General features: G+C 31.0%; 1 protein-coding gene across 1 annotated transcript in view; it reads right to left on the bottom strand.

Annotated features, from left to right (window-relative positions):
- The window catches only part of LOC142324078 (putative G-protein coupled receptor Mth-like 1), a 212,452-nt gene extending 189,548 nt beyond the window's left edge, over positions 1-22,904 (bottom strand). The window contains exon 1 of the mRNA XM_075364705.1: positions 22,404-22,904. Coding sequence (XP_075220820.1) covers positions 22,404-22,822 — 419 coding nt within the window. The 5' untranslated portion in view covers positions 22,823-22,904. The remainder of the gene's footprint in view (positions 1-22,403) is intronic.
- Positions 22,905-27,251: the final 4,347 nt, after the last annotated feature.

Below are 27,251 nucleotides of genomic sequence, written 5' to 3'. Positions count from 1 at the left end.
TAGGTATGATTATTCAAATACAAACATATGAAATAATGTTAATGGAATATTAACTATTAAAGATTATAAAAAAATTATTTCCAGTTCAGAAGTCCCTATAGAAAATTATTTCGAGTACACATTAATGTACTAGTTGAATGAAGTGATGGTAAGATTCTTTTGTTTTTGAATTAGTATTATTTAAAAATGCATCTATATAGTAATTATTTTGGTAAAAGAAAAGTTTTTAATTTTATTTTAAATAAACTGGAAGGAAGAGTTTTCAAATGGTTCGGCAGTTTATTGAAAATGTCAACGAAACCATAATAAGGTATTTTCTCGTAAGCATAAATATTCTGTTGAATTATAAGAAAACAGTTACGTTGCCCGGTTTGGTAAAACAGAAAATTGTTATTTTTTAAGAATAAGTGACCATTATTTTTATATAAGCTTACACATTTATAAATATAAACATATAAATATGGATAAATTTACAACATTTTTAACTTTTTAAATATCGGCCAACACGATTCATACTTACAGGCGCTATACAATGTTCTGACTACTCGCATTTTTAGGGTGCTCCAAGAGTTGACGGGAATATATGTAGGCATAATGCATATAAATTAATGACAAAATTAGCATTTTATTAAGGTGTTTACAGAGCAAAACAAAACTTTGTGAAATATAATATACACTGCGGTAAATTAATTTTCATTTATATAGAAGCTAACGGATCCACCGGGTTGGTTTAGTGGTGAACGCGTCTTCCCAAATCAGCTGATTTGAAAGTCGAGTGTTCCAGTGTTCAGGTCCTAGTAAAGTCAGTTATTTTTACACGGATTTGAATACTAGATCGTCGATATCGTTGTTCTCTGGTGGTTCGGTTTCAATTAACCACACATCTCAGGAATGGTCGAACGTGAGACTGTACAAGACTAAACTTCATTAACACTCATACATACCAACCTCATCCATCCTTTCTTTCTTTTTCCTGCTTAGCCTCCGGTAACTACCGTTTAGATAATTCTTCAGAGGATGAATGAGGATGATATGTATGAGTGTGAATGAAATGTAGTCTTGTACATTCTCAGTTCGACCATACCTGAGATGTGTGGTTAATTGAAACCCAACCACCAAAGAACACCGGTATCCACGATCTAGTATTCAAATCCATGTAAAAATATCTGACTTTACTAGGACTTGAACGCTGTAACTCTCGACTTCCAAATCAGCTGATTTGGGAAGACGCGTTCACCACTAGACCAACCCGGTGGGTTAACCTCATCCATCCTCTGAAGTATTATCTGAACGGTAATTAGCGGAAGCTAAAACAGGAAAAAAAAGAAGCTAAGGGAGCCATCTTCTAGGTAGATGTAAGCAGCCGCCTGACGACATGCTAAGAAAAGTCGTTACTTATCTCTCAGGATACATGATGTGAGGAAGTATTTATTTTAATTATAAAACAGTTCTATAACAGTTATAAAACAGATCTATTCAAAAGCTTCCCGAAATTTGAATAAAAATGCTAAATAATATAAGAAAATATTGCAGCATTGTAAAATAATTAAGTAGGAGTAATATTATAAATGCTTTAACATACGATAAACTAGTTGAACAGCTTCAGTTTAATTATAGTCTTTACCTAAAATATAATAGAATATATGTTCACAAATTGAACAAAGGAACAAAACAATAATGTTTAAATGTGGGGCTGAACAATCGAAAATGACTAAACACCGATAATATATTGTAGGTTATTACTTTAACGAACAATGAAAAAATACGAAAATAACTTTTTATTCATGAAAATATCAGTCATCCTCTATATATCATTAATAACAAATTTTATTAACCAAATCCGGATGACTAAGGAATTTTAATGAGTAATGGACACAAAAACTAATTTTTTTAAATTTTACATCTGAATTTTTCAAAAATGTTTAAAAAAAATTATAATAAAAATTGCGTAAAATATATATTGTTATGTCGAATATATATTTCTTCAAGTATTTTTATCGTATACAGGCGATTTTCAATAAAAAAGTTTTGCAAAATAAACTTTTTTCAGTTAAAGAAGTTTACAATCTTGAATGTAGTTTTCGTATGTTAATTAAATGAATGTACAGAACCTGAAATTACTACTCTGTTTCTAAATGACCATTTTTTAAAACCATTTTTTTACCATTATTTTTTTGTGACATTGTAACCTTAAGATAAAAAAGTGATAATTTAGGCAAATTACTCATGTCTATTAAGTTCCACAACTGAAAATCACAAATTACTTTTGAAAATGACATAACTGATCATATAAATAACGAGATCCAAATTCCAGTCTTACTGGAAAAACGAGAGGATATTATTTCCTTGTTACCTTCTTCACTGAGCTAAAAATACAATTCGATATCAGCATCCCTTGCTAACCAGAATACAGATGATGTGCAACCTCACAAGTAAAAAAAAATCATCACTACTTACACAGAAATCAGAAATAACTGGTGCCGCTTGTAGTTTAAGTACTTTTTGGGGGGTTGGGAAAAACGTTTTTCGTATTCTCTCAATAGATGACTTCAGGATCGCATAACTAAGGTAACATTAAACAAATCTATCGACCCTTGCTTTCTTTTGAAAAGTGACATATCGCTAATTAATTTTTGAATAGAACAGAACAGAAAATCTTTATTCCTCATATACTTACTTGGGTCTCACCAAGGCACTAACCCTTATCGGCAAGTGCCCATTCAATACAGAACAAATACATTAACAATGAAAAGTACAAATACAGAATAGAACACGTTATTAATTAGATCGAAAAAGAAAATTAAAAATTAATATCTACTACTAAATCTAGTGTAAAAGAAAAACAAAACCAAATTGTGTGCTACTAAGTTTATGATAAAAATACTATTAATTACGAAAAATATTTAGTGGCGTCGTAAAATGGTTGCGGTATATGTATATGTTTCAATCGTAACAAAATATTAAAGGATTTAACTGTTTGTTGCTTTAAGATTAACAGATACTCTACATATTTACAGTTTCAGAGGCTAGCCATCGAAATACTTCTTTCTTACACAAATTATATTTTCTCACATCTTTTATTTCTTTCGGTAACATAACATAAACTGGGGACATCAATTCTTTCAATGAATTTCTGCCGTATAGATTATTATATTTAGGAACAACAAACAGATCTTTATACTTAGTTTGATTAGCAATGTTGTTTAGTTTTAAATTCATTTTTCATTTGGAACATGCATATCAATATTAACCAATAAAAATTTACAGATGATAGCGTTAATACAGCATTAAAATAGTTTCTCCTTTCTATTATTCGACAACCTTTATTTAGAATTTTTTTAAAAATTAAAAGAATTATATTGAAAAGAAAGATTACGAATATATTTGTTAATTTATTTAAAAGTTACTGAGATTCGAAAATGAGTAGAAATAAACAAGAAATTCGATAAATTTTGAAATTTTATTACAAAAAAGGGAAGAATGCGACTCAGGCTGCTAAAACGTTTTTTAATGTTAATTGACTTGGTGCAATATCAGTACATATGGCACAAAGCCGGTTCAAACGTTTACCGTTTTCAATCTGGAAATTTGATGTCAATTATCCACTTCGTTCTGACGGTCATGACTAAAAAAAATCTATAAAACCATAGAAAATTTGAGCAAGACTTAATACATTAGCAGTCGTGATATAGAAACGAACTCTAAATATTAACTATCGACCAAAATAAAAAATTTATTTAATAAACTGGTTGAGTTTTGTACAATATTCAATCGAGATGTAGGACAAACTAGTATGTTTATTGAAAATCTACTGGAGCTTAGGAATGTTATTCCGGTACGTGACCAAATGTAAAATATATTTACTCTTTTAATCTACACTAAACATCGAAACCAAAGTTTTAAAACGTTTAAAGAAGGCTGTAAAAAAAAAGAAAAAGATATTTTGTCCTACGCGATTTAAAAATGAAAAATTTAATGGATCAAATTACCACCCGCGAATCGTTGCAAAAACGGAGCGAAATCGAACCATTTTTGAAACGGGTCTAATTAAAGGCGTTGAAAAATAGACCATGTATGATAATAGTGTACGGAAAACATCGTGGTGCCAACGTTCGCAAAGCAAGGATTGAAGCCAACAATAATGATGTGGGTTTAATTAATCGATAGGAAAACTATCTTCCATCACAACAAAGCCAGATCCCCACACACATCTTCGGTAACTCGAAATCTTCTGTAATTAAGAAATCTTTGTTGGGATGTTTTGATGCATCCACCGTATAGACATAATGTTGCCCATCAGACTACTATTTGTTTCGGTCTCTACAGAACGTTCGTAAGAGGTTGACTTCAAAAGAGATTTGCAAAATTAGTTATCACGGTTTTTCTTCCAGAAAACATACAAATTCAACAATGACGGGATAATGATTTTATCTCAAAAATGACAAAAGTTGTGGTCGATCAAAACGGCACACATTTGATTTAATAAACTTAATTTGAAATATTAAAAAACCGTCGTTTTACTTCTGCAATAAAATTAGAAGAAACCTTTACTGGAGCTCATATACAAGTTACACCTCAACAGGGTTTTTACATTTTTATCTTTTTTTAATGTAGAAATTTAAAAAAAAAATAGTATGTGAAAGAATTTTTAAATGAAATATTGTTTGTCTAATCAATGGATTTAAAAATATTAAATTTTTTTGTCGATATTTTCTCACTGCAGTGAGCGTTTTTACAATTGCATAAAAACGTTTCGTTGATAAATTATCGTCTCTTCGTGCAAATTCTCTGCCAGAAGAAATTTGTTAATGGAAAAGCGACCTATGAACATGGAATTTTTCCTTACTTTTCCTTTTATTTTCTAAAAATTTCTGACTTTTCCTAACTAAGTTTATATTTCTTGACATTTCCTGCCTGTGGGAACCGTGCTCAAAAACGTTTGGGACGAAGTGTGTAAAGCAACTAATTACTAAAATTACCGCACTGATTTTTTTATGAAAAAAATTACTTGTCTCAACTCAGCAGGGGTAAAGAAAAACTATATAAAATTAAACATCATTTAGGATCTTCATTCTTAAGAAAGTTTACTGAGGTATATAATTTTAGTTCCAAGACACTGCAATATATGAATCATTCTGTTTTTTCAGACTTCAAAAAAATGTAAAGGCTCTCAAAAATCTACCGTTTAGTTTATATTTTACACATTGAAACCCAGTTCTTCAGAAATTAAAAACTGACCGATTTTATCTTTTTTAATGTAGAAATTTAAAAAAAAAAAATATAGTGTGTGGAAGAATTTTTAAATGTAATATTGTTTGTCTAATCAATGGATTTAAAAATATTTAAATCTTTTGTCGATATCACTGCTTAGTACAGAATTGTAATTGCGTAATGACATCCAGACTAATGTGATTCTAATTTTTTAAATATTTTCGCGGAAAATTTAAAAGAATCAGCTGAATAAGTAATACCGTACATTACCTTCGGTCGGAAAGTGGGATTGGGGAATGAAATTAAATTTTCTTTACGTTCTGAGGTATGAGAAATACGAAAATACCATTTACTTAACATGTCATTTCCTTTATATATATATGTATTATGTATAAAATTTGTGGCTTGAAAATCTCCAAAACTACAAAATCAATTTCATTGAAATGTAGATACGTTGTGGTAGTGCATTTGAAGTTGTGCGTGTGAAAATTTGATAAAGATTGATTGAGTCGTTCTTCAATTACACTCAATTTAAGGTCGACAACAATTTAAGGTTGACTTTGTATTGGTGTAATTATCATACGCGCTTACACAGTGATGAATGAGTTTAAACTTGATGCTTATGTGAAAGGTCTACTCGTTACTCGAACGTAGTGTGTTGTACATTGAAAATCAGTGCGTTTCTGATTGCGAAATAATGACATCGGAAATAAAAAATTGGTTTTGTGCCGAATTACGCAGTAGTTTTTTTATACCTTTTCTCCGCATTCTATATGCATGCATGCGTGCGCGCGCGCGCGTGTGTGTGTGACCGGCGTTAACATGCCGGTGTTGACCGGCATAGCCCGTCAAGTTATGCAACTCATTTTTGAAAAGACTTCCAAAAACGTTTTTTATTAAATATAAAATTAATTGTTTCATTATATTTGAATCTTTTAGTTTTGATTTTTGAAGCTAAGATATTCAACAAAATAAAAAAAAACCAAAATTTTTAATATTAACATCACAATTTTGAAAAATATGTTTTCGATTTTTGAAAATTAGGGGTTTTTTTTTAATGATAAAAATAATTATTAAAACTGATCTTGAACAATTTTTTTTTTTTTTAAATTGGAAGCACCCGCATCAGAGGAGGGTGTTAAATTACTTTAGTAAATTTATTGTTTAACAAAATACGTTTCGAGGATTAAAAATCTGAAATTGAAAAATAATTTTTTTTTATTTTGGAGGCTCCCATGCTAAGGGAAGCGCTCGGGTTAATTTTTTTTTTTTTAAATAATCCATAAGTGGTGATAATAAATTTAAAATACTTTTTAAAATTATTTAAAAATACAAAGAGACAACCATAATTCTAAATAGACAGAGTTGTAATTTTCTAGGAAGGGGTCAAAATTTCTGGCTATTTTTTTTTTTAAGATATAGAAAAAGTAAAAGGTATCAAAAAGTTAAGATATTTACATTTTTACTGTAATGGGTAACTTGCGAGATAGATTAAATTTAAGATAAACGTATAATCAAATTTGATATTAAAAAATAACTTTTTGTTACCACAGACTATTGAAGTAGGATGGGCAAAAAATTTCATAGTGGTTTGAAGCTATCGGTGTAGAAAATACAGATTCAAAAAACTCCCATTAACTCCTTTTCTGAAAAAAGAGGTAGATAAAAAATATATATATATATAGTCACTTTTAACAAAATTATTTTGGTAATTTGTGGATCTTGATTAAAAAAACCTCAACTTTTATAAGAAAGATTTTTGATCAAGTGCCCCAGTAATAATTTTTAATTTTATTTCGGCTAAAACATGCCCACGCCTTTTTCCAATTTTTGCAAAAGTTAATTTATTCTTTCCCTCTGAAGGCGAACGGGGTCCAGAATTATAAGATCAGATACGAGTATAGGCCAACATACATATATACGTACAACGCACAAACGTCCATTTAACAAAAATTATTTTTTTTTTTTTGGATTTGGGAAAATTGGAATAAATTTTTTTAGCAGATTATTTACAATTTATTTTTTGTTAAAATTTTTTTAAATGTCTTCTCCTTAAGGCACATAACTTTAAAAAAATACAAATTTTTTAGACTATTTTTTGACTGATGTATACAACTTTCCAGTTATAGGTATAGCAATATATATAGTTGTAACAGGGAAAGTAAATATAATATTTAGCAAATTAAAACTCAGGCAAATTAAAAATGTTTAATTGGAAGGATAAAACAGTAACACATAATTTTAAACGGCATTGAAAAACGAAATTTTCGACGTAAAAACATCGGGTCACGATGATCGTAACTAGTTAATGTTTTTTACGGCTAGTTCCGAAAGTGGTTAGCGATACCTCTCAAATAACTATTTAACAGTGAAACACTAAAATTTTACAAATGTTTCCACTCAAAACCATCTATTTTTCGGTACTAGACCACTACTTAGCTTACACTGAAGGCCACTATTTTAACTAGCTGTGAAAAATATTAAACTACTACCATTTTGGTTAGGTTTGTCGTAACCTAATGCTTTTTTACGTCAAAGTTTTTGTTTTTTAATGCCCTTCAAAATCACTTGTACAATCCAACCCTTTCTAATTAAAAGTTTTGATTTTCATCCCTACTCTGGATGCTTGGGGTGTGGAGGTCTTATGCCAAAAAATCAATCGTTTCGAGATCGAAGCGTTGGATAAATTTTATTTTCCTATGTTTAACTAATGAAAATTTATTTAAGTTTTGTCATATTAATGGTTTTTTCATAAAAATAGGATTTTTTTAATCCTATTTATGTTTTAAGTAATATAAATTTAAAAAAAAACCTAAAATACAATTAACTTAAAACAGCTTAATGTTTATTTAATTTTTTAACTTTTGAAGTCACCGTTGAATTAACTGTTTTTAAGTTCATAGAGTTTTTAATTTGTTCCATTTTTCAAAAAGAAGAAATTAAAATATAATGTATAAATTGTTATATATTTTTTACAATTTTTTTGTTTGTTTCATTCATATTTTTAATTTTTTTTTTATTATTAAAGAAAAAAATCAACATTTTAAATTCAAAATTAATCTGTACAGATTTACGTTGATAAGTAATATTATAAATGATTTCATATTAAAATTATTTCTTTTTATTAAATTATTAGTTTGTTTTAAACTTTATGAGCAATAAGAGAAAAAATACATATATTAGACATTATTGCATCATTCTTCTAAAACTCTTTATGCACACAATGGCTTGTTTGCTACAGAAACGAGTGCATTTATTTGTTGCTTTACCCTACCTCTTTCTTAAGATTAAGACACGCGTAAAGCATTTGAGAAACAACTGAGATTGGAGCTATCATCTAGATTTCGGAGGACATGGAATGCTGACACATAACATCATACGAGTATTTGGCTGGGTGAAGGAGAAACGGGAAAACTTTACACTATTCATATATGCCTTAGTAAACTTGACAAGGGATAATGCTATTCTATGAATGCCTAGCGTGTAATCTATGGGAATAATTTTTATCTCGTGTCAGTTCGCCTACAAACATTATGGTAATGGGAATTATTATGCAGCATGATTAGGATCAAAGATTAAATTCACCACAATCAGTAACGTTATCGATTTTAAATGCGACGTAGAAAAAAGGCTTTTGTCTCAAACTTACAGTTCTAAATCTAAAACTAACAATAAAGTGAAGGGAATAAAAAAATAATAAACACGAGTAAAAGAAAGTAAAAGAATCATAAGATATAAAAATCTAATGTCTGGTGCCAAAAAAAAAGACATACAATCAAATGTTTTGATTTATATATTTTCTTTTACAATACCAAGTAATATTTCAATTTTAAAAATTTAATATTTTAAACAAGTACACACTTGACCGCATTTTAGATTGACGACATGTTGAGACGCGGTCAGTAGTTTTATTGTTTAATAAAAATTTCTTCGTTTTATTTACTGTAATGGTAATAGTAAAAATTTCAACCTTGGCATTCCAGGTTTCTCTATATTATATGCTAAACGCGCGCACACATTGTTTTCAACGAATTACATCCATACTCACGTTACACATACAAAGTAATAACGGTTTTTAAAGCTATGCGATAACACATTTTATACAACAAATTACGTTAAAGTAAGTTCAATACGGCTGAAACCCAACGTAATTAGGTTTATTAAATTATTTTGAAATCAATTTACTAAATTATACTTTACCGTAGTAGAAGAATTAACGAAAGATAAAAAACAATGAGTTTTTTGTTATACAATAAAACTCAACCAAAATCTAAATACAGTAATCTGATCTGTGTATACCTGTATGTAAACATAATAAAAATAAATATTCATTCGCTTATTATTTATTTATTTTTATCTTTGTTCAGCGCTTTCTTAGTGATCTCTGCTTCGTCATAACGCACAAATATATAAATTTTGAATTAAAACATTTTGGTTCTCAGTTTAAAATTTTATTTTTAATCTCTTTTTAATTCAAAATTTAGATTTACAAATTTTACGTTGACGAATTAGAGCTCTCTCTACCAAAGTACTAAATACAGCAGAAAAATATGCATTAGGTAAATGTAAATGATAATATATTTTTATCATAAAAATATTCTCCAGTTACGATGTAATTTGCTATTTTCATATTTTATATATATATATATAGGTTTAGCGAATGCTCCTGACTCGAACCCTCTGGAGATATTTGTAAATAGAAACAGTTCGATTGTAATACATCATTTAAAGGGCATTGCAAAGCAAGAATTTTGAAGTAAAAAAACTTCGGACTAAGATAATTCTAAATAAAATGGCGGGAATTTAATGTTTTTTAAAGATAGTTTCAGAAAATAGCCGACACTTCTTAAATAACTGCTCAACTTAAATTTAGTAAACATGCCTATTTCAAAACGATCTATTTTTCGGTATGATACCACTAACTGAAGTTTATTTTATTCTACTTTCAATACGCGTGAAAAATATTAAATAGCCGCCATCTTGGTTAAGTTTATATATCCTAAACAAACAAACCCCGCACGCCTCCGCGCGCGCGCACACACACACACATATATATATATATATATATATATAAACAGACACACAGGGTGTATCATGTAGTTCTCTTGCGACTTTCATAACCTATTCTACTCATGAAAATGTTGGGAAAAGTTCATATAAACGTGTCCTAAAATTGTTCGTTCTGCGAGTTTCGGAGAGTGAAAGATTTCGCTCGGATTTCAGCTACCCTGGTGAAATGAAGTCGTACTGAAATCTTTAGGACATTAATTAAAGGGTAGAATTAGTGATTTCTTATGATTTTTCACCTGAAAATCGAATAAATAAGTCCCATAATCGTATCTAGTTTTTTTTTTTTTTTTATAAATCTGGGGTGAAAATCAATAACTGGGGTAAAAAACCCCTGTTTTTTATGTCTGATGTACAATAACTTTGTTAAAACAAAATATTTTAGGACATGTATTTTTTTCCATTATTTTTACGAGTAGAATAAGTAATGAAAGTACCGGGAGAACTTCGTGATACACTCTGTATGTATATATATATATATATATATACACACACACACACACACGTATTATATATATATATATATATGTCATTTATATTTTAAAAAAGTAATACAAAAGGTTTGCTCAAGAATTGTTGAGACAAAATTAAAAATTATAATTAGGTGCGGACATCGCATACTAACAATTACTTTAGTAAATAAAATGCAATTAAATAAAACAAAAACAAATTAACTAGTAATTCTGTGAACGTACGTACCCATTCATTCTGTACTGAATTAACAGTACAGAATTACCGAATTCAACTTAATAGAGAACAAAAGGAAGACTAAAGTGAAGTATAAAACGGAATTCTAACTGATATTACAGAAGATTTACCCAATGCCAAAAATAATAATATTACTTTATTAGTAATTTACTGTAAACAGTTTCCATCGATAACGGACATAACCAGTGTATCTCGAAAAGCAGTTTCACACATCCCAGTTATTTTTTTTGTTGCATTTTAAAAATGTTATTCTATCTTTATAATTTGTTTGTAAATATCTTTATAATTTGTTTCTATCTTTATAATTTGTTTGCATCTGAGGGAGAAAACTATATAAAATAATTCTTTTGAAAATATACGTGAATTATTTTGTATTGTTCGGAGAATGACTCGATGCTGTATAGCAGTGAATGAAGACGATCTCTGAGAAACTCTAAACTTAAACAAGAAGAAAAATTTGCAAAAAAGGATCTAATTCTTTCCCTCTTAAAGACAAATCCATATACTGAGTGGGATTAGATGTAGGTCGTGTCAGGTACGGAAGAGATTCATATGTTTTGGTAACCCACCGGGTTGGTCTAGTGGTGAACGCGTCTTCCCAAATCAGCTGATTTGGAAGTCGTGAATTCCAACGTTCAAGTCAGTTATTTTTACACGGATTTGAATACTAGATCGTGGATACCGGTGTTCTTGGTGGTTGGGTTTCAATTAACCACACATCTCAGGAATGGTCGAACTGAGACTGCACAAGACTAAACTTCATTTACACTCATACATATCATCCTCTGAAGTATTATCTGAAAGGTAATTACCGGAGGCTAAACAAGGAAAAAAGAAAAGTATATGCTTTGGTGGCTAGGTGATGTAAACATCTTCACGACACCTCTCAATCTTACGACTAGGAAAAATAGCATTCGCCATTTTGAAACGAAAAACTTCATGAAAACTCGTTAAATACATGTCATTACGTCTAATAGGAAGGAACTTTAACGCACAGTTTCATATAAATCGGAAAACATATTTGGCTGTAACTGCCACAAATCAACCCTACATTTTTGCATTTCGTGCAAAAATGTAGGGGTTAGACAGAATTTTATGCTTCCTTTGGTTAATAAATAAAGGAGAAACACTTAAAAAGGACTACAAATGAACCTTTAAGGTGTTTTGTTAAACACCGTACTTTAGAGCTAACTAGAGGCAATTTCATAATATCCAAAAACGTATACTGAACTATACTCTGAATGATCTCTCAGCTAGGTCTTCTAATAAGACCTCGAACAAGATCAGCCTTTTAGTACAGTCAACCGAAAGGAAGATATCTCAGACAGTTCAACAGATTGCGCCATCCTCATCAAATTACACTAATATCAAGAACGTAGAAATTCAAAGAGAACTCAATATCTTTACATACAGATTCAATGGAAGTCTATAAAAAACCATAGAAAAAACACCAGGAGGAATGGATCAGGGATTAGGAAGGAAAAAAGAAAGAGGGGTGATAATGGGACAATCTCCTCAGACAGGGACCGCGAATGAGATAAACGAACCGTACTTAAAGAATAACTTAGGCTCAACCCAAGTAGTAGTTATCTATCCCTTCCACCGCCCTTCAAATGATCTGAGAGTAGCACATTATTTATTAATAATTTTACGTTGCCAACGACCTTAATTTACGTTCTAATAAACTGCCTTTTCTCAAAAAAATTACCTGAAAAACTGCTGAGAATTTCTTAAGGAAAACTATATTAATTTTCAGTATTATGCAGTATCCAACTTTTCTTTCTTTTTCCTGTTTAGCCTCCGGGAATTTCCGTTCATGTATTACTTCAAAGGATGAATGAGGATGATATATATGAGTGTAAATGAAGTGTAGTCTTGTACAGTCTCAGTTCGACCATTCCTGAGATGTGTGGTAAATTGAAACCCACCCACCAAAGAACACCGGTATCCACGATCTAGCATTCAAATCTGTATAAAAGTAACTTGCCTTGCTAGAACACTGGAACTCTCGACTTCCAAATCAGCTGATTTGGGAAGACGCGTTCATCACTAAACCAACCCTATGGGTTATGCAATACCCAACTGAACTATTTAAATCGTACAGCTAAATCCCGCTGGAGAGTTTTTTAAATGTCTAACTTTATTAATAAAAAAAATAAAACAAAATACTGAAAAATAAAAACGTAAAACTTAATTGCGGAATAATTCATGACAGAGAGGATTATTTATTTAAATTCATAATTTGCGTTTACATTTATTTATAATCGATTCGTCATATCTACTGATCATAACTGTTTAACAACCGAAATGCGTAATTAGTTAATATATTTTAAGTTTTTGTAAACAATTCTTCAGCTTTTTCTCTTGGGTAATTTACTTCATTAAATTTTAACGTATTCTTTACATAATTTAAATGACAAATAAATATCTACTTTTATTCAAAATTTAAAAATATTATCACAAAATAGTAAAGTATTTTTCTTGATACAGCTAATTATCATAACGACTAATTTTCTAATATTTATGGAAAATATACGTATGCCAGATAAAGTTTTTGAAGCTAAATACAATAAGTCAATCAACCGTTACAAATCACCAAAAAGAAATGGGTCTCACCCATAAGGTAGCTATTCAAATTTGTAATTTTACATACAAAACAAAAAACCTCTGAGAACTCTTTGGTATTATCGGTAAATCGATCATTTTTAGAGCTGGAGGCTTAGTGATCATTAACTGATCTACTAGTACGTATCAGCGATTCGAAATAATGGCTCCATAAAATTTTGGAACGTAATAAATCCATAAAGTAATGGAATTTTCAATAACAATGGATAAATGACAGGTTCAGGGTAGATAAAGTAATACAAATATATCAGGCAGTATTATGGTCACACTAAGGGTTTTGTCACCGTTACAAAAGAATGCATTAGTGTACTCTTTTTTAAATAAGAGGAGTCTTACAAAGGACAACAAACAACAAAGGTCTTACGTATAAGAATTTTGTTTCGTCTTGTTAACTAGTGCGGATTGACACACTAAATAAGTGATTATTATGTTTACATCACTTTACATGGCGCCAAGAGTTATTTTATAACAAATTCTTAAGAAAGATTTATAAAATTTAATATTATAACTAAGTACATAAATCTTTAAGATAACATTATCTACTACATACATAATTACATAAAAATGTCGGATAATTGATATGAGTATTACGTGTTCTTAGAAATGCATGAAATTAAATAATTTTATAATAAAGAAACTAAGACTTTTAACATCTTCGCCTGTAACTTAATTTTAATATAATAAAAAAATACATTTTAAAAATCATTAAAACCTCTCTTTCACACATATTCACTGCAAATCAAACGGAAATGGTCTAGGGATAGGCCATAAAAGCCTGAAACATCTGTTAGCTTTGCCTAATTTTTTAAAATTAATTATTTTTTTACTTTTTAATATATTTAATGATTTGGTAACTAAAAAAATTAATATAAAAACATATATCTTAATTCCTCCTCTATGAATCATGAGACCTTGCCGTTGGTGAGGGGGCTTGAGTGCTCAGGGATACAGAGTAGCTGGACCGAAGGTGCAACCATATCGGAGAGGTATCTGTTGAGAGCCAGACTAAGGAATGATTCCTGAAAGAGGGCAGCAGCTCTTTCAGTAGTTGTTAGGGGCGTGAGTCACAATGACTTAAACGGCCGTATCAACATCACTCAGTCCTCTGAGTACTGCGCAGCTGAAAGCAATGGAAAACTACAGCTGCTTTTTTTCCAAGAAAATGTGGCTCTCTGCATTTTCACATAGCAACAATGGAGGCGCCTTCCTTGGTAAAATATTCCGGAGGTAAAATAGTCCCCCGTTCGGATCTCCGGGTGGGGACTACTAAGGAAGGGGTCACCAGAAAATTAAAAAATAACATTCTACGAGTCGGAGCGTGGAATGTTAGAAGCTTAAAAAAGGTTGGTAGGCTAGAAAATTTAAAAAGGGAAATGGATAGGGTGAATGTGGATATAGTAGGAATTAGTGAGGTTCGGTGGGAAGAGGAAGGCGACTTTTGGTCAGGTGATTTTAGAGTAATTAACTCAGCGTCAAATAATGGGCAGGCAGGAGTAGGTTTCGTGATGAACAAGAAGATAGGGAGGAGAGTGGAGTATTTCAAAACGCATAGCGATAGAATCATTGTAATAAGGATAAAATCAAAACCTAAACCGACAACGATTGTTAACGTTTATATGCCTACAAGCGCCCATGATGATGATGAGGTAGAGTGTGTATACGAAGAGATTGATGAAGCAATTAAACACGTAAAGGGAGATGAAAATTTAATAATAGTTGGAGATTGGAATGCAAGCATTGGAAAAGGCAAGGAAGGAAATATAGTGGGTGAATATGGGCTGGGCAAAAGGAATGAAAGAGGGGACCGACTTATAGAATTTTGCACGAAGTATAATTTAGTAATTGCCAACACCCAATTTAAAAATCATAATAGAAGAATATACACTTGGAAAAAGCCAGGCGATACTGGAAGGTATCAGATAGATTATATCATGGTTAAGCAAAGATTTAGAAATCAACTCGTTGACTGCAAAACTTACCCTGGAGCAGACATTGATAGCGACCATAATTTGGTGATAATGAAATGTAGATTGGGGTTTAAAAACCTGAAGAAAAGTTGTCAGATGAATCGGTGGAATTTAGAGAAGCTTGAGGAAGAGGAGGTAAAGAAGATTTTTGAGGAGGACATCGCAAGAGGTCTGAGTAAAAAAGATATGGTAGAAAATGTAGAAGAAGAATGGGAGAATGTTAAAAAGGAAATTCTTAAATCAGCTGAAGCAAACTTAGGCGGAATAAAGAGAACTGGTAGAAAACCTTGGGTTTCAGACGATATATTGCAGCTGATGGATGAACGTAGAAAATATAAGAATGCTAATGATGAAGAAAGTAAAAGGAACTATCGGCAATTAAGAAATGCTATAAATAGGAAATGCAAACTGGCGAAAGAAGAGTGGATTAAAGAAAAGTGTTCAGAAGTGGAAAGAGAAATGAACATTGGTAAAATTGACGGAGCATACAGGAAAGTTAAGGAAAATTTTGGGGTACATAAATTAAAATCTAATAATGTGTTAAACAAAGATGGTACACCAATATATAATACGAAAGGTAAAGTCGATAGATGGGTGGAATATATTGAAGAGTTATACGGAGGAAATGAATTAGAAAATGGTGTTATAGAGGAAGAAGAGGAAGTTGAGGAGGATGAAATGGGAGAAACAATACTGAGATCTGAATTTAAGAGAGCATTAAAAGATTTAAATGGCAGAAAGGCTCCTGGAATAGACGGAATACCTGTAGAATTACTGCGCAGTGCAGGTGAGGAAGCGATTGATAGATTATACAAACTGGTGTGTAATATTTATGAAAAAGGGGAATTTCCGTCAGACTTCAAAAAAAGTGTTATAGTTATGATACCAAAGAAAGCAGGGGCAGATAAATGTGAAGAATACAGAACAATTAGTTTAACTAGTCATGCATCAAAAATCTTAACTAGAATTTTATACAGAAGAATTGAGAGGAGAGTGGAAGAAGTGTTAGGAGAAGACCAATTTGGTTTCAGGAAAAGTATAGGGACAAGGGAAGCAATTTTAGGCCTCAGATTAATAGTAGAAGGAAGATTAAAGAAAAACAAACCAACATACTTGGCGTTTATAGACCTAGAAAAGGCTTTCGATAACGTAGATTGGAATAAAATGTTCAGCATTTTAAAAAAATTAGGGTTCAAATACAGAGATAGAAGAACAATTGCTAACATGTACAGGAACCAAACAGCAACAATAACAATTGAAGAACATAAGAAAGAAGCCCTAATAAGAAAGGGAGTCCGACAAGGATGTTCCCTATCTCCGTTACTTTTTAATCTTTACATGGAACTAGCAGTTAATGATATTAAAGAACAATTTAGATTCGGAGTAACAGTACAAGGTGAAAAGATAAAGATGCTACGATTTGCTGATGATATAGTAATTCTAGCCGAGAGTAAAAAGGATTTAGAAGAAACAATGAATGGCATAGATGAAGTCCTACGCAAGAACTATCGCATGAAAATAAACAAGAACAAAACAAAAGTAATGAAATGTAGTAGAAATAACAAAGATGGACCCCTGAATGTGAAAATAGGAGGAGAAAAGATTATGGAGGTAGAAGAATTTTGTTATTTGGGAAGTAAAATTACTAAAGATGGACGAAGCAGGAGCGATATAAAATGCCGAATAGCACAAGCTAAACGAGCCTTCAGTAAGAAATATAATTTGTTTACATCAAAAATGAATTTAAATGTCAGGAAAAGATTTTTGAAAGTGTATGTTTGGAGTGTCGCCTTATATGGAAGTGAAACTTGGACAATCGGAGTATCTGAGAAGAAAAGATTAGAAGCTTTTGAAATGTGGTGCTATAGAAGAATGTTAAAAATCAGATGGGTGGATAAAGTGACAAATGAAGAGGTATTGCGGCAAATAGATGAAGAAAGAAGCATTTGGAAGAATATAGTTAAAAGAAGAGACAGACTTATAGGCCACATACTAAGGCATCCTGGAATAGTCGCTTTAATATTGGAAGGACAGGTAGAAGGGAAAAATTGTGTAGGCAGGCCACGTTTGGAGTATGTAAAACAAATTGTTGGGGATGTAGGATGTAGAGGGTATACTGAAATGAAACGACTAGCACTAGATAGGGAATCTTGGAGAGCTGCATCAAACCAGTCAAATGACTGAAGACAAAAAAAAAAAAAAATATCTTAATTTTCACTAATATACATATTGGACAACCCGCCCTGTTATTCTAGTGGTTAAACTCGTCACCGAAAAGTCAGCAGATTTTGTAAGTCGAGAGTTGTAAGGTTTGACTCCTTGTAAAACCAATTGCTTTTATATGGATTTGAATGCTAGCCCGTGGACATCGGTGTTCTTTGGTGGTTGGACGTCTCAGGTGTAGTCATACGAGTCTGTTCCAGACTATATGTTTACCGGTACATTTACACTTACATTGCAGCTACATCAGGCCTGGCAAGCCGATAGCGTTAACTGCATTTTCCTATAAACAAACACATACCCAGACCCGGCAGTAGCTAGAAAACTGATTGGAGAAAACAACAATATACCAGGGATTGAAAAAGAACTTCACAACATTAAAAGCGTACAAAAGTTTATTTAGATAACTTCCAGATTCGGTTGAGCACTTATTTCGTATCAAAATATATCAAGTTTTGACTCGCGTAGTTCTTTGTACGGAATTCGGCTACCAGCACTGCAACCAGTGTTGTTAAAAATGTATACATTTACTGGTGCGGAACGTGCTAGTTATGTATTTTGGTTTCACAATTTGCAGACAGCAGCTACAGTTGGTAATTTTCGTGTAGTACGGTAGTGAGCCTTCTAGTAGGCATGCAATTTACTCTTGGCACTAAATCTTCCTTGAGACAGGTTGTTCTGTTAAATATACAAAATACCAGGACGTCCCCATGCGTCCCTGAAGCTGCTGTGGAACAACTCAGAGCAAGCTTTGCACTCAGTCCGATGAAATCAACTCTACGTGCGTCACGTGAGATTGACATTCCGCAAGCGATTGGTTAGCGCGTATTACGTAAATGATTGCACTTGAAGCTGTACAAACTAACCGTGGTTCAACACATTACTGAGGACGAAAAAGTTGCTCTGCTGCATTTTTCTATGGAACTCATGACTAGAACTGCAGACGATACATTTTTAGACAATTTAATTTTTAGTTATAGTCAATGTTTCTCATCACTGGCAAGGTGAACACCCATAACTGCCGAATATAGGTTACCGAAAATCCTGATGAAACTTTGCAGTACGTTTGTGATAGCTCTAAGGTCAATGTTTCTTGTGCCCTAATTAAACAAAGACTGTAAGGCCCCGTTCTTCTACCTGGAGGCAACCGTAAATGATATCATTCATCTAGAGACGCTTCAAAAATTTCTAATTCCTCAGTTAGACGATGATGACCAAGATGGACGCCATTACTATCAGCAAGTCGGGGCATCCCCTGACTACATCCTAGAAGTCACAGATTTTCTTGATACTTGATACCCAGGTCAGTAAATTGGTCGTGAAGGTCTAATTACCACCTCGCTCCCCGGATTTGATGCCGCTCGATTTTTTCTTGTGGGATTTCATTAAAGATCGGGTTTATGTACCACCTTTGCCTGCTGATCTTGTTGAGCTAAGACTTCGAATCAACGACGCACCTAAATCACAGCAGTATTACTAAACAAACAATTAATTACAAAATATAATGTAATGTCAATACACTTCTATATTCTGTGTAAAGAATTTATTTTATGCCTTAATATGGATTATAAGACCTCCTATTATAAGCATTAATTATGTACTTTTTAATGGTGCTCTCTTTTAACAGTGTAAAACAATAATTAATTTATCCCTTTCAACCAAGAAATAATTAAAAGAAAAAAAAGACGAGTTAAAAAAAGCCAGGTTGCAGCCCATTTTCATGACCCAACCAAATACTCTTTTCACTTCCTAACAAAAAAATCTGACTGTTGTTGCTATGTTGTCCCGACATTGAAAAACTGGTTTCTTGTACGATTTCAAGATTTTCAACAACTGTTTTCATTTAAATAATATTAAAATGCAACTATTATTTAATTGTACGGAGGAGTTAAATATATCCCCCAGTCAGATTTTTCCAATTTTTCGAGTTTTATTTAATGTAAAGTGGTCGAATAATTTCAATATATTTGTAAAAATTAAGTTTTTGAGCGATAAAAGTAAAAAAGATGTACACAAACTGAATGATATATTTTTAGAAGGAAAATTTGAAAAATTTTTGTATAATTTTATTTTTACAGTGCTTTTATTTTTACTCTATGTCATTCTGAAGATTGAATGTATGTAGTAATTATAGTACCACCAATTCAACATAGGTAGTTTTAAAACTTTACTAAATTCATTATAAATTACTCAATCAAATAATCGAATGTCAACAAAAAAATCTGAAAACATGTATGATAGGAAATTTTACTAAGAGGGCCTCCCCAATCGTATTATTTTAAACGTATTGCTACTGCCAGTTGAAATATTCTATAAAAATTGTATACTTGAATTTTTTGGAGGGGGGATAAACATTTTGCAAAAAAAAACATTTTTTCTTTAGACAGTAGTAAATTTACAACCTACGCGCTACATTTTTAAAAAAGTTTTTTTAAATCACCAAAATAAAAAGTCGAAAATGAAAAACTCGCAATTTTCTTCCACCCTGAAAAGTTTCACGAAATTTAACGGAATAAATAGCCTACAAATACCTTCTAACCACTTTCAACAAAATCCGTAAATTCAGTAGAAAAATATTTAGCTAAAAGCAATTCGAAATACATTCTTACGGACGTACATACATCTAGAAATATATATATATATTTTTTTTATGGAACCTCCGCCCAAAATTCCAAGACGCCGCCACCTTCTCAGCCACGGAGATAATTTAATATCTTCAAGTGTTTGTATTTTAAATAATTAATGCATATTTTAATCAATCTATTTTTTTATTTTAAAATTAACTGTGAATTTTGTAATGCTGCTCTAATCAAGGTTATACCACACGGTTTCCCTTGACCAGCCAGACAAATGGTGGGGCAATTAGTCTTTTTTCTCCAAAGTGTAGCATATCTACAACTCCATGACGTGTATATATAATTTATTATTATGTACCGATCAAAATAAAGAATTTATTTTTTTTATTCACATAACACAAAGTTGGAACTCCTTAGTTCTTGCGCTGACGTAATATTACAAATTAGATTACGCTGAATATTTTTCTTATTTATTTTTACATAAATAATTTAAACGTTAATGTTAATTGTCTATCTACAAAATTAGGAATTATATAAAAAGAGTTAAAATATCAAAGTAATTGACCGTCATTACAAGTAAATATAAATAAATAGTAGTATTATTTGAAATACTAATAGAAATAACAATATTGTTCGCTGTGTGTATAAACAGTACGACTGATGACTGTGTCTGCGGAAAAAAAAACTTCGTGGTGAGATCATGTGGTTATGTCATAAATTTAATTAATATGATTTATTTTTAAAATTGACTTAATTTTTCTAAAAAACAAAAAAAAAATTGCTTTAAAATCTAATAAAAATTTCACACCTTTTGTTATCCAGAAAAATTTGAACTTAAATCAATTAAAAGGTTAGCGGTATTTGATTTATTATAAAAAACCTGGCTAAGTTTTTGTTTCAATGCGATTATTGTAACCACCCTAACTGTTGGTAAATGGTGTAATTTCGTATACGAGTATACATAGGTCAGTAATCAAATGAATAAATACGGATTTTTGTTTAAAACATGCTTAATGTAACAAGCATATTTTAACTGATATTAAAAAAAACACACGGCAAGAAGCTTTTTTATTTTAAGAAGTCTAAATACGTATTATGGATAAAATGTAGTCAAATTTAAGGTATATTTTCAAACATAAATAGATTTTTCCTTACCAAATGATTAGATGTTTCTTTACTTAGCTTATGAAAACAAATATAGTAAGGTTATTTTAATAAAAGTAATTATAATAACCATTTCTGACAAAGTGCTGTAAACTGAAAAATATCTGATAACAGAAAAAATAAAGTTGTCGAAAAACGGAAAAAATTATTAGAAGGACAATCAAAAAATTATTAGTTACAATCTTAAAAATCATATTTTATGACGTCTTTTGGGGAATTTTTTACTTAAATTGTTTATTTTTTAGACAAGTAATGAAGTGAAATAAATTCTTAAATAAAATAACATTACCCTAGACCATTTACCCGCTTCTTATGGAATGAATTATGAGCTTCAAACTTAAAGGTAAAATATAAAGCGACTAATATTTCTGAAGGGAAAATTATGCAATAAGTCAGAAGGATCAATGTAATTGTGTTTCTGGCCTAAAAATGATAAAACATTTCTCAGACATTTTTTATATACTTAATTATATTTAGAAATTAAAACTTGGTGATTATCCCCCCCAAAAACAAAAAATATATATATATAGATAAATATGGCAACAACATTAACAAATTTAACTTAATAGATCTTTCTTAGGATGAAATTGATTTGTTTTTTAAATTAGCAGGTATATAAATTATTTCAAGTATACGAAGTTTAGGTAGATGTTAAATGGCACGGTCAACAGAAGAAATAAGGGGTAATATCAAATATGGTAAACAATAACAACCATCCCACAACTTAACAACCTAAGTTTTTAAGTAATATGCAGTTTGGTAAATTATTTTTTTTAGTTTAATATCAAAATATGAATATCGTACTGTACCTTTTCTGAGATTATTTATTATAAGAAAATTAAAAAGTAAAATAAACTATAATTACCAGAGAGATCCGTTGTCAAATAAAACGTAAGATGCTATAGAACTGTGTGGATGTGAAGGGATGTACGATAATTTACCGCGACATAAAGGTCTAGTGGACAGTCTAACATCCCAGTCTTTCGGTACAGTGCCCGGCGTAACAAAACCTCCGTTGCTCGGTGAATAAATGACTGGTGCCCAACTCGCGTTACCACCTTGAATACAACGAAGTTTTCCTTCGATATCTTCCGTTGATGCCGGTATACTTAATTTTTCTGTTTTATTACAACATCTAAACACAATTGTTTTTGTCGAAGTAACTTCTGTATTTGCATTGCAATTAACAGAAATTATTGTAAACGATATGAGTAAAAACACAAACAGAGTAATAACAGACGTCATCTTTTCCCACCGACGTAAACAAGAATGAAAAGGAAACATTTTAACGGTTACATCAAACTAACCTACAATGAAAACGTAATCACGATACGCGAAATGCAGCTACACGACTGCCATAACCTCTTCCTCGCCACACATTAACACAACTATACAATGTCGTCTGACCGCTCGCTAGCTCACTCTTTAATCCCCCTCCAACCATTTTAAAAACAACGGCCAGTAAGACTGCTTCCCCCTCTACTAATACATCCCCTTTCTATCTAAACTATACTAAAGCTGTGTCAGCATTATACCACTCCATCGCATCTTTTCGGGTCAAGCTTTTACGTGAAAGTAATCTTTTCGTCGGCGATCCTTTTTTACTATTCTTTTTTTTAAATAAATTTATATGTTTAATAAAATAAATAATTAAACGTATAAAAATATGTTTTCCGACCAAGTGATGTAGCTTCTAGATCAGCGTTTCTCACCACGGGGTCGCGGTGATATGAAAGGGGGATCGCGAAATTAGCCTACAACTTTATACGTAAACGATAATGAAATCATTTTGTGAGAAAAAAATTACTTATTAAAAATATTACTTACATTTACACAAACAAGTAAAGGAAATAAATTAATGGTTGTGGTGATTAATAATGTCTTGTTCATCCAAACGCATCTCGATATAATCGGAAGTGAGTGGAAACATATCAACATTTTTACTTTGAAGGCGAATAATTCAGATATTAAGCTTCTTAATGAAAGCATGAACTTTGTCATTATTAAAGTGTTATCACGTCCTTGTAAATTCATACTCAAGTCGTTTAAATGCGAAAATACACATCGGCTAAGTAAGCCAACAGCAACAAATACTCGTTGTTCTGTAAAAACATTGAGAATGGCGTTTGTTTATCCTGGAAAAATATTATTAATTCATCTCGCAATTCCAATAACCGGGTTAACATTTTCCCCTGCTATAGCGAGAAGTCAGATGACGATAACCATCAGACTTCTGCATAGAAAAGAAGATATTTTTTATTTTCGCCCATTTCATCGTATAGTTTAGCAAACAGCTTATTCTGTAATGGTCGACTATAATAAAATCAACCATTTTTACAGCTTTACAAATAATTTTTTTAAGATTTTCCGGCATATTTTTATGGTAAGAGCATGTCTGTGAAGGAAGCAATGCGTTCATTCGGCCCTTGGTATAAGACGAGTTTTTAATTTTTTCAGAAATCCACTGTTATCGTCTTTGCACCATCACTAAGTACTGCAATACATTTTGTCAAACTATATGTTACAGTTTTTATAGCTTCGTAAAAAACATTAAAAAGACATTGTTCAGTTACATGACCAGATATTGATTTGCAAAACAACATATTTTCTTTGATTGCTCAATTCCTCTCGCATTCATCTCACAAAACATAATAACTGAGAAATGTTGGCCGTATCTGTTGATTCATCAAATTGAATACTAACAAATTCACTTGAACGCACTTGTAGAATTATTTGATCGCGAACATCGGCAGCCAAGTCATCGATTCACCTCGATATTTTGACTTTTTAAAGCGGAAATTTTTTCAATTTTTTTTGCTTTTTCCACACCTATTAAAGCACTGGTCATATCAATTGCAGCAGGTAATATGAGGTTTACTGCGATTGTATGGGGTTGGGCATCTTAGCTACTCTTAATGCTACGAGAGAAGATGCTGCAAGTGTACTTTTATCAGTTTGGCTTAATTTACAAATAGAATCTTGCTGATTTCTCAAAGTTTGTAATTTCATTTCGAAAAATTCCAAGAATCTCCTTTTATGGTCCGGATGTTTAGTATCAAGTATCGAATTAATTTTGATGGCTTCATGATTTCATCGGAGAGGACTTGAAAGCGAAAAACGCACTGCGGCTTCCCATCCGATGAGATAAAACCTTAATTTAAATAATTGTCATTCTACAATCTTGTCTTTTTACCAATAGATTCACTGGATGTAGATGTCTCTCTTCGTTTTTTTCACAAATTTTTCTATTTTGCATAAGAATATAATTGAAAAAAAAACCAGTTACACCGTTTGACCGCATACTAAAACATTGAAACCTCAATTATTATTATTTTCAATGAAACTACACTTTTAAAAACTTAAATAGACATCAGACTCACGCTTCATATTTAGACAATCCCTTACGCCTCTTTTACACTGCTGAGAGCACGACGTCTTCAAACGTATCATAAGCATGTTTAAACATGACGCTTTCACAGAGAATATTATGCAAGCAGCACGTACATATTAAGTTGGAAACTGTAAATTACTCAAGTTTGTACTCTTTATACATGCACGTTTATACCCGTTGCTATCAACGCAGCTATAAATAGTTTTAAATTGGTTTCATAGGTTGGAATCATTAAATAGGGCGTTGCAAAATATTCATAATATATTTTTTGTACTTTATGGGAGTCGTGGAGGTAAAAGGGTTGAGAATCACTTTTATGGATCAATAGGCCTTCAAACCACTATAAAACGTTTTGCCTCCCACTTCAATGCTATGGTAATAAAAAAGCTGAAAACAAAGTTGTTATAAATTTCTTGCCTTGTTTAGTTATTCTTCTAAAGTGGAAAAATAATGATACATGAAAAAAGTTTAAAAAATCAATATTTTTATTTTTTCTGCTCTCCACCCCCAAAAACACTACCCAATATATTTTATTTTTATATTATTACGTTTACTATGTTAAATGGAAGAAACTAAAAAAAATTCCACTGAAAAATTTACAACCAATAAAAGATGACATAATTTTTTTTTTTTTTTGGGGGGGGATGAATTATGATGAAATCTTATTGTAGTATTATTACTAAAAGTTTATATAAACCAATAAAAGGTTTACAAACTCAAAAATCGATATTTTTTAACTTCGACCGGCTCCCCTACACCAAATATTGCACCCAAAATATTTTGTTTGGATCGTTAGTAATATTTATTATGCCTAGGAAAAAATTTAAAAAATCGGTTAAAAATATGGAATAAATAAAAAGAGCTTTTTTTGATTTTGGGAGAAGGGAGAAAATGTTAAAGTGGTAAGATGAGCACGCAGGCGTGTACTGAACTTGTTATAAAGAGGGGTTATGCTCCCAAAATTTTGAGAAAATTGATCTCAATGAACCTAAATAACCTACAACAGGGAGATTTTTACCTCAAACATTTCACCGACAAATTGCCCCGTATACGACTCTGTACAAAATTTCATCAAAATCGGTTTATACAGTCAAAAGTTATTAAGATTCAAACATGTCAACATACGTACGTACTTACATACGAACAAATATTACCCTGGGAGCCTTGGGTCATGAAACGTCAAGAAATATAAAAAACCCATACCCTATTTTTTGACTGTTTATCATACTTTCCTTCTTGTAGCATAGCCTAGAGCTATGATGTCAAGAAAGTAAAAATAACTTCTTTTTTTTTTAATTTCTTTTAAATTTAATTCCATCTACCAAGTTACCCACTGCATTTAAAATATAAAATCTTAGTTTTTTGATACCCCTTACTATTCAGTATTTCTTGGAAAAAACATTATCCAAACACTTTCACCCCTCCAAGAAAATTACAACTTTATTTATTTAGAATTATGACTGTATCTTTGTAGTTCTTTAAACAATGTTAAAAAGTTATTTTATAACTATATTATCACCACTTAGGGATTATTTTCTTAAAAATTAATTTATCCAAATGTGTAAAGATGCGAAAAAAATTGATTACGCATTTTCAAATTTTTAATGCTCAAAACGTATTTTGTTATAAATTAAGTCACCACAATAACTTAATGCTCCTTCCCTAATGGAGGTGCTGCCAAATTTTTTTAAAAATCGAAAAAAAAAATTTTTGCTTACAATTTTTAATTTATTTAAAATCAATTTTAGTGATTATTTTAATCATTAAAAAAAACTCCTTTCTGGCGTACCCGGGGAAGTTATGTAATTCATTACCGGTTTTTAAAAAAAATTAGGACTATTCTTTGTAGCAAGGAGTGTACATTCATATATACGTTTATATATATATATATATATATATATATATATACGTATATAGGTACGTATATATATACGTACCTAGGTTTAATTTTGAAATTAATAAACTAACACTGTATATTTGTAAAGTTTACTGTAAATCTGATATTATAAGAGTATTTTTTAATAGTACTTTTGTGTTCGATTTATTACGCAATTATTGCAATTTATAATTATCTGCGGTAATATTATTTTGACAAACAATTATGCTTTTCATTTGAGAGCTCAAGTAACAATTTTAAATATTTTTCTTAAGATATTATGTTACAGACTAAATTAGTATCCAATAGAACTGTTACGTAGCAAATTAGGAATCCTTAATTTTCATACATTCTATGAAATATCCCTATACTGTTTATAGTATAAAAATATTGATTTATTTTAATTTGTTTTTCTACACATAATTTTAATGTAAGAATTACTAATA

This window comes from Lycorma delicatula, chromosome 4, assembly GCF_047948215.1.
Source record: "Lycorma delicatula isolate Av1 chromosome 4, ASM4794821v1, whole genome shotgun sequence".
In the NCBI taxonomy this organism is placed as follows: domain Eukaryota; kingdom Metazoa; phylum Arthropoda; class Insecta; order Hemiptera; family Fulgoridae; genus Lycorma; species Lycorma delicatula.
The sequence above is the reverse complement of the archived record's forward strand: the minus strand, read 5'-3'. Positions and strand labels throughout refer to the sequence as shown.